At 37.8% G+C, this 13,478-nt stretch overlaps 2 protein-coding genes across 9 annotated transcripts in view; one reads left to right on the plus strand and one right to left on the minus strand.

The window, feature by feature from the left end:
* SLC25A16 (solute carrier family 25 member 16) overlaps positions 1 to 3,838 on the plus strand; it is an 89,750-nt gene extending 85,912 nt beyond the window's left edge. For 6 of the 8 annotated variants that reach the window (XM_079135751.1, XM_079135753.1, XM_079135754.1 and 3 more), the window contains 2 exons: positions 588 to 734; positions 2,833 to 3,838. In XM_079135751.1, the coding sequence (XP_078991877.1) occupies positions 588 to 734; positions 2,833 to 2,901 (216 nt within the window). In that variant the 3' untranslated portion in view covers positions 2,902 to 3,838. The remainder of the gene's footprint in view (positions 1 to 587; positions 735 to 2,832) is intronic. The other 2 variants (XM_079135744.1, XM_079135749.1) reach the window with 1 other exon arrangement.
* On the minus strand, positions 1,062 to 2,275 carry LOC306658639 (programmed cell death protein 10-like). Its single transcript, XM_079135820.1, is given in 2 exon segments — positions 1,062 to 1,953; positions 1,956 to 2,275. Coding segments are annotated over 2 exon segments (633 nt in total). The 5' UTR covers positions 2,077 to 2,275; the 3' UTR covers positions 1,062 to 1,441.
* Positions 3,839 to 13,478: the final 9,640 nt, after the last annotated feature.

Below are 13,478 nucleotides of genomic sequence, written 5' to 3' on the forward strand. Positions count from 1 at the left end.
CACTGGGGATATGGGTCAGTGGTTGAGTGCCCCTGGATTCAATTCCCAGTAACAACAACAACAACAACAACAACAAAATACTACTGCTCATCCACTCAATTCTTATATGACAGATACTCACTTTTTTTAGTTTTCTTTTTGTTTGCAATCTTATAGATAATATTCTGGACTTTGCTTTTTCCGATTAAAATATGTTAGAAATCTTTCCATGCAAGTACACAAAGGGGAGTTTTATTTTTTGTTTCATAGTTACCAATGTATAGACATGTCCTATTTAACTACTCCTGAGTATTTTCACAATTTTTATTACTATTACAAATAATGCTGCGGTGAGTGGAGATAACTTTAGTCCTTGATTTTTGCTATATGTAATTAATATTTATAAAATGTGGCTAGAATATCACAACATAAAATATTTGAAATTGACAAGTTTTTCTAGCTGCCTAGAATTGTAATTGTGTTGATGAATCTTTTTTATAACTTATATTTTAAAAGTAGGGAAATAATTCAGGATAAACCAAGTTCTTTGTCAAAACAAATATGTAATATAAGAAAACTCAAATAATTTTAAATTACTTATTTTACAGCTTGGTGAACTCTTGAAAGATTGGCGACGTCTTAATGTTGCTATAACCAGAGCCAAACATAAACTGATTCTCTTGGGATGCGTGCCCTCACTGAAGCGCTATCCACCTTTGGAGAAGTTATTTTGTCATCTAAACTCAGAAAAATTAATATCCTTTTTATTATGTATATGGTCACATTTGATTGTGCTATTGTGAATATTTATGTCTTTGTATAAATTAAGACTAAAAGTCATGTTTTGCATGGGCATATTTCAAAGATCTGATTTGGCAAAGGAAAGAGTGTTACAGGAAGTCATGTTAAGCCAGTAATGAGGTGATGGAGAGGAATAGTTTCTGAATTGAGAAAGAGAAAAAAGGAACATGATCTATTGCCCTACAAGAAGCAAGTGCAGGAAAATGGGTTATCCCTTTTAGTTCTGCCACCCCAAATTTATAACCTTGTTTTTTTTTTTTTTTTTTAACAGATGTAAACTATTTATTGAATATTTGCCACCAAATATTGTTAAATACATTATCTTGCAGCATATCGCTTTCAAGTTAAAATGTCAGAAACAAACACCAATATTTACAGTTCTTTTAAGGAATGTTATATAATGACACATTAAGGCGTAAATTCTTTTGGCTTATAATTCTTAAAAGAATGATAATAGCAAAAGTGATGCAAAATCTTCAGTGTGAGATTATGATTAAGCTACATTTTACAAAAATATGGTGTAAGATGGCAATAATCCCATTCAACATCCTGGATTAGATCCCTTCAGGAGGGACTGATAATTTATACAAACTTTAAAATTTACAGATAAAGGCAGTTCAAGACTGCCACTGAGAAGTACATCTCTTAACATATACAACTTTCAGGCCACAGTTTTGAAGGTCTGAAGTATCAAGTTGGTTTGATGAATTAGTTGGTTGGCACTTATGAACACATTTGTTGCCTTGCCATCTTTAAAATATGTTTTCAGGGTATCACTGAAACTTTTGGAGTACTTTACAAATTCTTTCTTTTGGTGTTCAAGTGCCCTGCGGTTCTGGTATTGATATTTCTTGAAGACATTATTCACTGTATCAAGAAGTTCTTTTATTGCACTAGCTATATCCTTGATTGTCTGCAGAAATCTCACTCTGTCATTGATCTCATCAGGGATCTTACTGAGAATCTGTTTAAGTGCTCGTGCCTTTTCATTTAGGTCCTGGAATTCTGGCTCTGGTCGTTCAATCATATACTCTTCTACATCATCAGCTGCCATTCGAAGAAGGGACTCTGTGAAGTTAACTTCTACACTTTTTTTCTCTAAAATTTTCATAATGATGTCTTGTGTGAGACCTGGATTTTCTTTTTCAGCCTTAATGAAAGCGGCTCTCAGTGAGCTGCAGACAAATTTACTCTTTCTAGCTCATTGAACACAGGATACATAACTGCATAGAGGGGCATAGAAACCATAGAAGTGGTCTCAGCTTCATTCTTCATCTCTTCCATTGTCATCCTCATTCAAAAGCCAACTAGAGTAGAAAAAGCAATGCTAAAATGCAGAGGAATCTTCATTCACTGCAGTATTTCTTCTCTTTTTGTGGGTTATAAAACAGTTGCACACAAAACATACACCACCGGCAACTGAGGCACTGACTTCACTTCCCACCTTTGGAGCCCTCTTCAACTCCCGGATCAATTCACTCCGGCGACGCCGGAAGGACCCCTATAACCTCGTTTTTAATCCAAGATAAAATATTACATTAAAAAACTGAGCCAGGTGTGGTGGCAAACACCTGTATTCCCAGCAACTTGGGAGGCTGAGGCAGGAGGATTGCAAGTTTAAGGCCAGCCTCAGCAACTTAGCAAGGCCCTAAGCAACTTGGCAAGACTGTCTCAAAACAAAAAATAAAAAAGGGCTAGGGATGTTGCTCAGTGGTTAATCTCTGGTACCAAAAAACCAACCAAACAAACAAAAAACCTAACTGAAAAATCATTCCATTATTTTTTACTTTATTATTATTATTTACTACTGAGGATTGAACCTAGGGCTTCATGCATGTTAGGCAAGCACTCTACCACTGAGCTCCATCCCTTGCCTTATTTGACAGTCTTAGATTAAGATATAAAAATCTTACTGCTTCAGTATATAAGCTTCCATAGAATACCATAAGATCTTGACATTTCTTTGTAGTAAACCAGATTGCAAAATGTGAAATGTCATGTTTTTGTGCACTTTCATATTATGTTACACGTATCTTCCTTAACTTGTTTTACATCATTGATCTTCCATCAAGAGAGCATGAAAGTCTCTGTCACATATTGAATGATTTTCAAACAGAATAAAACGCTGTTTTCCTCGTCTTTTGATATTTGAACATTGTCACTTGGCTCGTGTTTAAGATTCATAATTTAGCTTTGCTATAAAAGCAGTGTTTGGTTAAACTGTGAAAATGACTTTTATCCAAAGGGGGATACAGTGTGTACAGTGTGCAGAGTTCCTGTTTTTTGTTTTGTTTTCTGTATTCCTGTTTAATCTTGTTAACATAAAATTCTTTTACCATACAAAATTCAACACTATTTTTTTTCAGTACAGATGTGCTCCAAACTTCACAAAGTCTAAATTTATAGGTATGATAAATGCATTTTTGTATGACTTAGAAAAAGAGTTTGACAAATTTTTTACCAACTTTAAAGATGGATTAATTTTTGGATCTAAGCTTTACATTTGTAAGTCTAAGATTTTAGGACTAATTTGATTTTATAGATTCAATCATAAGAATTGTATCTGAAAGGAGCTGAACACAGTGACACATACCTTTAATCCCAGCAATTTGGAAGGCTGAGGCAGGAGAATCTCGGGTTCAAGGCCAGCCTTGGCAGCTCAATGAGACCCTGTCTCAAAATGAAAAGGTTGGGGGTATAGCTCAGTGGTATAGTGCCCAAGGGTTCAATCTCCCCACCCCCAGTACCACACACACAAAAAGGTATAATCCTTGTTTTCAGTTATTCATGTTTGTTTACCTCTTTGGGGACATTCCTTAGTGTTCCCTTTTTGTATAAAGGTATTTTGTGAAACAAAGTTACCTCAAAGTGATTAATTGTATATGTGATGACGGATTTTAACCACAGGGTATCCATCTTCTGAAGGAAAAATCTTTCATTCTATTGAGTATTTTTTTTTTAATGAATGTTAGATATGTTAAAAATTAATTGCTTCTACCTTTGAAATTTTTATTTAATAAATTGTTTTCTACTGATGAACTTTACTGTGTCATACATTATTAATAGTGACTAATGATTAAGTTCAGGATTGTCCAGCATTTTTTGTAGCCATAATGCTGTGAAATGTTGATCATGCTATATACCTGAAACCAAGGAGAGTTACAATTATAAAGAGATTCCTGAAGGATGCACAGAATGGACCTGATCACAGACAAATTGTTTATCCAACAGGGAAAACTGCAGAGGATGCTGTTATCAGGCTTAAATATTGTTAGATATCATGAAAATTGTCAGGAAGGAATCTAAGATAATTTCAATTCCTGGGAATGAAACGGACCAGAAAGTTCTTTGGTTTAGTCAGGGTCGCTTCATTGAAGGTTTGCATGGCCTGAGAAGTAAAGCTTCAAGAGGAGCCTGGGGAGAGCTCCATGTTTCCTGTTATTTTTGGATCTCCTTTGGTCTCAAGATCTCACCATTTAGGGACTGGGGTTGTAGCTCCGTGACAGAGCACTTGCCTAGCATGTGTGAGGCACTGGGTTTGAACTTCAGCACCACATAAAAATAATGTATTGTGTCCATCTAAAAAATATTTTTTAGAAAGCTCACCATTTAATTGTTTGAAAGAAGGTATGTTTTCTACATATAAAGCACTATGAGTTGGAGGTGTGGGGTAAATTCAAGGTTCCCATCAAATCTTCAAAGAGCTAACAGTACCTGTGCCCCACAGTGTGACCTCCGTGCTAAGGGCCAAGAACAGATGGCTACCAATCACCAATCACCAATAATGTTATTGGTTCCTCACTTTGTGTATTTCTAGATCAAAAGCACTGTTACTCTAGATGAGGCTTTCCTTATTGTCAGGTTAAATATGAACCAATACCTGGGAAACTTGCAGTGAGCTAAGGTCTCTAGAAGAATGTAGTAGTAGCCGGGTGCAGTGGTACACGCCTGTAATCCCAGCGACTCGGAGGCTGAGATAGGAGGATTGTGAGTTCAAAGCCAGACTCAGCAAAAGCGAGGTGCTGAGCAACTCAGCGAGACCCTGTCTCATAATATAAAAAAGGGGCAGGGGATGTGGCTCAGTGGTTAAACACTCTTGGGTTCGATTCCCAGTACAAAAAAAAATAGTAGTAATGAGGGAGAGGGAGCTGGTCATTCCTTGGAGAGTGACCTTGGTTTTAAGGTAAAGGAATGTGCTTGTAAAACATCTGAAGTAAGCCTCCTGTGCAGTGTGCATGCAGCCTATCCTAGACATTCCCCCTGCCTGTAGGCATGGTGAGGCCCTCTGTTGCATCCAGACCTGCCACTGTGATGTAGTCAGAAATTAATAAAATGTCTATTCCTCCATTACCATTTATGCAACTCCTCCAAGAGGACCTTAAGATGCCACCTTCTCCAAGAGGGCTTCTCTGTTTATTTCCCTTCCAAAAATAATTATTTCCCTCTTTCTGCTGTAATAGTACCTGTGTGTTGCTTTCTGACGGCTATATTTTAAAAATCAGCAATAGTAATAGCATGCTTTAAAATTTACCAATACTTCTCATAGTTATTCATTCAATTGAATTAGACCCTATAAAGTATCTAGCACAGACACTCTTAGTTAACCCCTGGCCAAGTCATTGCCAGACCCAGATGTTCCAATTAATAATTCAACAATATACGTAGTCATTGTTTGTTCCCTATTCAGTGTTGCATATATTTTCCAGGTACTATCGAATGTTTAGAAGCATTACAATTGTCACTGTAAAAAAATCATACCTTGGGCCAGCTGGGGCTACAACTGAAAACTCTGGTGTGATGTGACAAGCTGGTCCACCTAAATTTAGTGGACTGCTTTGGTCATTAAAAAGACTGCTTTGCTGGGCATGGTGTAGCCCACCTATAATCCCAGTGGCTCAGAAGTCTGAGGCAGGAGGATTGTGAGTTCAAAGCCAGCCTCAGCACTTAGTGAGATCCTAAGCAACTTAGCAAGATCCTATCACAAAATAAAATTTAAAAAGGCCTGGGGCCAGAAAATGGGAAGTTATACTCCACGTATATGTTGAAATACATTCTACTGTCATGTGTAACTGAAAAAACATAAAAAATTAAGAAAGGGCTGGGAATGTGGCTCAGGGTTAAGCGACCCTGGGTTTATTCCCTGGTATTCGCCCCCACAAAAAAAATAATAAATGTGCTTTTAGCTAATATGGGAGTCCCATCCAGTCCACATAAAGTCACTACTGTTAAAGTGATTGGGACTCATAACCTGGAAGGATTGTATCCAGGGGATCAAGTCTGACTTTCTCTTCTTATTTGGATATTGCTTTGGCATATGAAAGAGTTTTACATTAATTTTTTTAACTTTATTTGTTTTTATTTTTTTATGTGGTACTGAGGATCAAACCCGGTGCCTCACACGTGCTAGGCAAGTGTTCCACCACTGGGCCACAACCCCAACCTCTTTACATTAATTTTAAAAAACTGTTACTAGCTGTTTTTGTGGACAGAGTACTAGGGATAAAAACTTTTACTAGTGTTTTGTGAGTTATTTATTTATTTTTGGCATTAGGGATTGAATCTAGGGGCACTTTACCATTGAGCTACATCCCCAGCCCTTTTTATTTTAGTTTAGTTTATTGGTACTAGGGATTGAACACAGGGGATCCTAACCACTGAGCCCCATTCCCATCCCTTTTTATTTTTTATTTTGATACAGAGTCTCACTAAATTGCTTAGAGCCTCACTAAACTGCTGAGGCTGGCTTTGAATTTGTGATCTTCCTGTCTCAGCCTCCTGAGCCTCTGGGATTACAGGTGTGCACCACCCAATCAGACTTATTTTTATTTTAGGACAGTGCCTCTCTAAGTCACTTAAGGCCTAGCTAAGTTGCTGTGACTGGCTTCAAACTTGCTATTTCCCTGCTCAGCCTCCCAAATCACTGAGATAAGAGGCATGGGAATTACAAACATGTACCACTGTGATGTGCTTTTAAAAGTACTATAAGACTTTTCAAACAGACAATAGTACAATAGTACAGTGAACTAACCCATTCCCCATATTCAGCAGTTGCAAGATTTTGCTGCATTTATTTTCAACATCTTTCATTTTCTGAGATATTTTAAAGTAGACATTTGATTTTTGCTTCCTGTACTTCAATATGTGCTGCCTTTTTAAAAATTAATATTTTTATAAAATGACTAAGTTTAGAAATCCAAATTCTTGGGAGCTAGGGTATAGCTCAGTGGTAAAATGCATGCTTACCGTGCACAATGCCCTGGGTTCAATCTCAGCATGGGTGACCTGCCACACTATGCTATGCCCACCCCCTCATCAAAATCTAAATTCTTAGTTTCTGATAAAGGACTCAGAATAGGTTAGTACTCTCTGCTTCAATCCTACCAAGAGTTTTTAAACACATGGATGACAATTCCAATTCTGTTTAATACAGGAAGCTAGAGTATCTAACAGATTTGTGCTTTGGAGCATAAAAATAGTTTCATGGGCTGGGTATGTAAAACAGTGGTAGAACACTTACCTAGCATACGAGTGGCCCCAGCACCCAGAGAAAAATTAATTTACCCTATAGGGTCAATTTCTAAAAAATACATATGGCCAGGTGTGCACAGAGGTGCAAGCCTATAATCCCTGTGACTTAGGAGGTTGAGGCAGGAAGAGCACAAGTTTAGGCTAGCATGGACAATTTAGCCAGACCCTGTATAAAAAAAAAAAAAAAAAAAAAAAAAAAAAAGACTGTGGGTATAGCTCAGTGGTAGAGGACCCCTGGATTAAATTCCTAGTATGACAATAAATAAATAAATAAATAAATAAATAAATAAATACTTAAAGAAATACATACAAAAATCCAAGATGGCAGACTAGAGGGAGGCGGCATTCCTTGTCACTCATAACTCGGGTTTCAAGCAGAGGGTATCTTGTTTCTCAGTGAGACAGTCTTTGCTGCTTATCAATCCCCTGCTGTTTATACCATTTGTCCACTGCGATCACCTGCAGTCAGATTGCTCACTGACTGGTGCCTGTCATCCACCACTTCCCTGCCTCTTTCCTGCCCACTGCCTGCCATTCACCTACTCATCACCTACTGCCCAAGGTCAACCTGCTGATCGTCCTCTGGTAGCCAGCAGACTGACCACAGACTGCCAGTGGATCGCCAGCTGTCTGCTGTTGCCTGGAAGTCCACTGTCACAGAACCTGCAGGTTTGGTTATACGTGGCTGCTGCCATTTTGAGTCAACAGCCAGGACCTGCAGGACCCCTGGCCCGACTGACTGAGCCCCATCTCCAGGACCCCTCAGCCTGACCAACTACACCCCATCTCCAGGAACCCCAGCCAACACGCCCACACCCCAAACAGCACCTCCCCATTTACCAACACTTTTGGAAGCCAGTGTGGCCATCCTGGATTATCCTGGAAGCAGAAGCTCCCATCTTTAAGTGGGGCAAATCTCATCCTGAGACACCTGCTGGATACTGGAAGCTCATTGTCCGGTACCTCTCATGCATCAGGCTACTGAAGACTGGAAGATTTGAATACTATGTTATAGTGTAGATTTTTTCCCCTTTTTTCTACTTTTAGAAAATTTTAAGTTTTTATTTCTTTACTTTTCTTGCTCTATTTTCCTTTTGTTTACCTCTTTCCTCAGAGTCTCTTTCTCCCTTTTCTCATGCTAACAATGAACTTCTTTTGAGTACTCTCTCACTTTCTACAATCTAGAACGTCTATATACTCTTTTCCTATCCCACTAACAGTTACATCCTACACCCCTCTCCATCCTCTTTGTCCTCCATTAGGAACTGCAGACCTTATTGCAAATCTATTTGTTATACTGTAGATAATAATTGAACTCATTCTATTATGACAATATTGTTAATGTCCTCATGGGGGCTATTTGGTGTAGGGCTGCATATTGTCTATACTGGGTGCTGCTAACATTGATTACCCACTTAAAGAATTGGTTTTGAAAACCTATAGGGTCACCATAAGTCTATAGGGGGAAATCTGCAATACCCCAGATCTGCACTGCTAGAGGGGTAGATACATGGACAACATGAAAAAACAAGGGAAGAAAATGGTCCAAACAAACCTAGACTCTGTTAATAGAATCCAGTGATGGTACAGTAGAAGAAATGTCAGAAAAGGACTTTAGATTATACATGATTAAGATGATTCACAAAGCAAAGGATGATATAAGAGAGCAAATGCAGGCAATGAATGATAACACCAATAAGCAGTTGAAAGAGCAATTGCAGGAAGCAAAAGATCATTTCAACAAAGAGATAGAGATTCTCAAAAAAACAAAACAAACAAACAAAAAACCCAAATGGAACTCCTTGAGATAAAGGAAACAATAAACCAAATAAAAACCTCAATGGAAAGCATCACCAACAGACTAGACCACTTGGAAGACAGAACCTCAGACAATGAAGACAAAATATTTAATCTTGAAAATAAAGTTGCCCAAACAGAGAAGATGGTAAAAAATCATGAACAGAAACCCCAAGAACTATTGACATCATGAAAAGACCAAATTTAAGAATTATTGGGATTGAGGAAGGCACAGAGATACAAACCAAAGGAATAAACAACATATTCAATGAAATAATATCAGAAAATTTCCCAAGCCTGAAGAATGAAATGGAAGATCAAATACAAGAGGCTTAGAGAACACCAAATGCACAAAATCACAACAGATCCACACCAAGGCACATTATAATGAAATGACTAACATACAAAATAAAGATAGGATTTTGAAGGCTGCAAGAGAAAAGCATCAGATTACATATAGGGGGAAAACAATATGGATATCTGCAGCTTTCTCAGCCCAGACTCTAAAAGCTAGAAGGGCCTGGAACAACATATTTCAAACTCTGAAAGAACATGGTTGCCAACCAAGAATCCTATACCCAGCAAAACTAACCTTCAGATGTGAAGATGAAATAAAATCCTTCCATGATAAACAAAAGTTAAAAGAATTTACATATAGAAAGCCTGCACTACAGAATGTTCTCAACAAAATATTCCATGAGGAGGAAATGAAAAACAACAATGGAGGTCAGCAAAGGGAGGAACTACCTTAGAGAAAAACCACTCAAATGAGAAACCAAGTCAAGTTAAAAACCAAAAATAAGCCCAGATGACTGGGAATACAAATCATATCTTGATAATAACCCTGAACGTTAATGGCCTAAACTCATCAATCAAAAGACATAGACTGGCAGAATGGATTAAAAAGAAAGACCCAAAAATATGCTGCCTTCAAGAGACTCATCTCATAGAAAAAGACATCTTGGGCTGGGGTTGTGGCTCAGTGGGAGAGGGCTTGCCTAGCATGTGTGAGAAACTGTGTTCGAACCTCAGCACCACATAAATATAAATAAAGGTATTGTGTCCATCTATAACTAAACAATTAAAAAAGAAAGAAAGAAAAGACATCCACAGACTAAAGGTGAAAGGATGGGAAAAGACCTACCATGCACACAGACTCAGTAAAGAAGCAGGGGTTTCCATCCTTATTTCAGATAAAGTGGACTTAAAGTCAAAGTTAGTCAGAAGGGATAAAGAAGGACATTTCATATTGCTTAAGGGAACCATAAATCAGGAAGACATAACCATCATAAATATCTATGCCCCAAAATGGTGCATCCCTGTACATCAAACAAATCCTTCTCAATTCCAGGAATCAAATAGACCACAACATAATAATTCTGGGTGACTTTAACACACTGCTGTCACCACTGGATAGATCTTCCAAACAAAAACTAAACAAAGAAACCAGAGAAATCAATAATACAATCAATAACCTGAACTTAACAGACATATATAGAACATTCCATCCATCAACAAGCGAATTCACTTGGAACCTTCTCAAAAATAGACCATATGTTATGCCATAAAGCAGCCCTTAGTAAATGCAAAAAAGCAGAGATACTGCCTTGTGTTCTGTCAGATCATAATGGAATGAAATTAGAAATCAATGACAAAATAAAAAACTAATTACTCCAACACCTGGAGACCAAATAATATGCTATTGAATGAAACATGGATAACAAAAAACATCAGGGAGGAGATTAAAAAATTCTTAGAGGTAAATTCTTAGAGAATGATGATACAACATATCAAAATCTCTGGGACATTATGAAAGCGGTACTAAGAGGAAAATTCATTGCATGGAGCTCAATCAAGAAAAGAATGAAAAGTCAACAACTAAATGACCTAACATTACAGCTCAAAGCCCTAGAAAAAGAACAGAATAACAGCAAACATAGTAGAAGACAGGAAATAATTAAAATCAGAGCTGAAATCAATGAAATGGAAACATAGTAGAATGAAACAGTATTACCCTATGTATATACATGATTACATTGTATGAATCTACATTGTGTACAATCATAGAAATGAAAATTTGTACCCCATTTGTGTACAATGAATCAAAATGCAATCTGTAAAAATAAAAAAAAAAAAAAAGAATCAATACAGATGGCTATTTTTTTAATTGTTTTTCATACCAGGGATTGAACCCAGAGGTCATTAACCACTGACCCACATCCCCAGCCTTTTTAAAAAATAGTTTATGTAGGGCTGGGGAGATAGCTCAGTTGGTAGAGCGCTTGCCTTGCAAGCACAAAGTCCTGGGTTCGATTCCCAGCACCGCAAAAAAAAAAAAAAAAAAAAAAAAAAAAAGTTTATTTAGAGATAGTGTCTTACTGAGTTGTGTAGGACCTTGCTAAATTACTGAGGCTGGCTTTTGAGATCCTGGTGCCTCAACCCCTGGAGCCGCTGGATTTACAGGTATGTACCACCATAGTTGGTGGCTATTTTTGTTTTTAATATTTTTTAGTTGTAGATGATCTTTTATTTATTTATTTTTATGTGGTGCTGAGGATCAAACCTAGTGCCTCACACATGCTTGGTAAGTGCTCTACCACTGAGCCCCAGCCCCAGCCCCTCAGCAGGTGTTTTTAAATTAAATTTCCTACTAGTTACCTATAAAGTCCCTAGGGGCAAGCCAATCTATAAAATAAAGCTCTTTTGCATTGTTTTCATGGTTCCACTAAGTAATTATGGGCTAAGGATGTAGCTTAGTGGTAGGGTGCTGTACTGGTAGAATATACTAAATTTGATCCCTAGAACCGTCCACTGCAAAACTAAAATAATTTAAGGGAGAATTCATGGCCAAAGGTCGCACATCTGACTCCAGAGCAGGAGCTTGCATGTTCAAATAATTAAATATGTAGTAAATTTTATTTGCTTTTCTAAATGTGCTTTGAATACAAATTCATGCTGCCTGGTTTGGCACTCACCTGTAATCCTTTCGGCTCAGAAGGCTGAGACCTTAGGGAGGCTGAGACCTGAGGATGGGAAGCACAAGGCCAGCCTCAGCAACTGAATAAGGCAACTCAGTGAGACCCTGTCTTTGAAAAGTAAAAAGGGCTGGGGATGTAGCTCAGTGGTAAAGTGCCCCTGGGTGAAATCCCTGGTCAAATAAATAAATAAATAAATAAATAAATAAATAAATAAATAAATAAATGTCAGAAATGTAGTGTAGTGGGTAACACAGGTCCTGCTACAAGGTGAGAGAGAGAGAGAGAGAGAGAGAGAGAGAGAGAGAGAGAGAGAGAGAGAGAGAGAGAGAGAGAGAGACCCTTTTTTAAACCTGTCATTTGGAGAGGAGAAAAATGAACAATCCAGTAGTAGTTTTTTTTTTTTTGGTTTTTTTTTTGTTTTTAAATGACGATCTTATTCTGTTGCCCAGACTGAACTCAAATTCACAATCCTTCTGGTTCAGGCTTCACAGTAGCTAGAATTATAGAAATGAGTCAAATGAGTCACCATGCTCAGCTCCTATTTCAACATTTTTTGGTGGGGGGTGCTGGGAATCAAACCTTGGAGCTTGTGCATGCTAAGCCTGGGCTCCACCACTAAACTGTAATCTCAGCCCTGAACTTTTAATTGCCAAGTAACAGTAGACCAATTTAGACTTGTCTTGAGTTTTAGACTCTTTGAAACACTGTCAAAAGTTCATTTTGAGATTATGAAAATGGTGACTACTTTTGTGCTTGTTTAAATTCTGGTTCTGTGAAGTTGGGTAGGTTATTTACTCTTTCTGAGGTTAGTTTCTTCATCTGTAAATTGGGCATAATTCCTTCTCGGGAGTGATTTTGAAAACCAAATGAGATTTCAGTCTAAGAAATGACCTGCTCCTATCAGCTCATCGATACACGATGGAATAAGGAGATCGACATGAAATGATAACAGGACAGTTGACTGCACATAAGGAAAAAGGGAAATTTGACCCTATCTCACATCATTCACAGTTGGGGTAGTGAGGATTTCTTAAATAAGATACTAAAGTATAAACTATAAATCTTACTATTAGAAAATAAAAGCTGGGCATGGTGGCGTACACCTGTAATCCCAGCAGCTGGGGAGACTAAGGCGGGAGGATAGTGCGTTCAAAGTCAGCCTCAGCAAATTAGGGATGTCCTAAGCAAGATCCTTTCTCTAAATAAAATACAAAAAAGGGCTGAGGATGTGGCTCAGTATTGCGACCCTGAGTTCAATCCCCAGTGAAAGAAAGAAAGAAGAAAGAAAGAAAGAAAAGAAAGAGAGAAAGAGAGAGAGAGAGAGAGAGAGAGAGAGAGAGAGAAAGAAAGAAAGAAAGAAAGAAAGAAAGAAGGAAGGAAAGGAAAAGAGAGAGA

The sequence above is a fragment of the Sciurus vulgaris genome (genome assembly GCF_902686455.1).
Source record: "Sciurus vulgaris genome assembly, chromosome: 4".
Taxonomy (NCBI): Eukaryota; Metazoa; Chordata; class Mammalia; order Rodentia; family Sciuridae; genus Sciurus; species Sciurus vulgaris.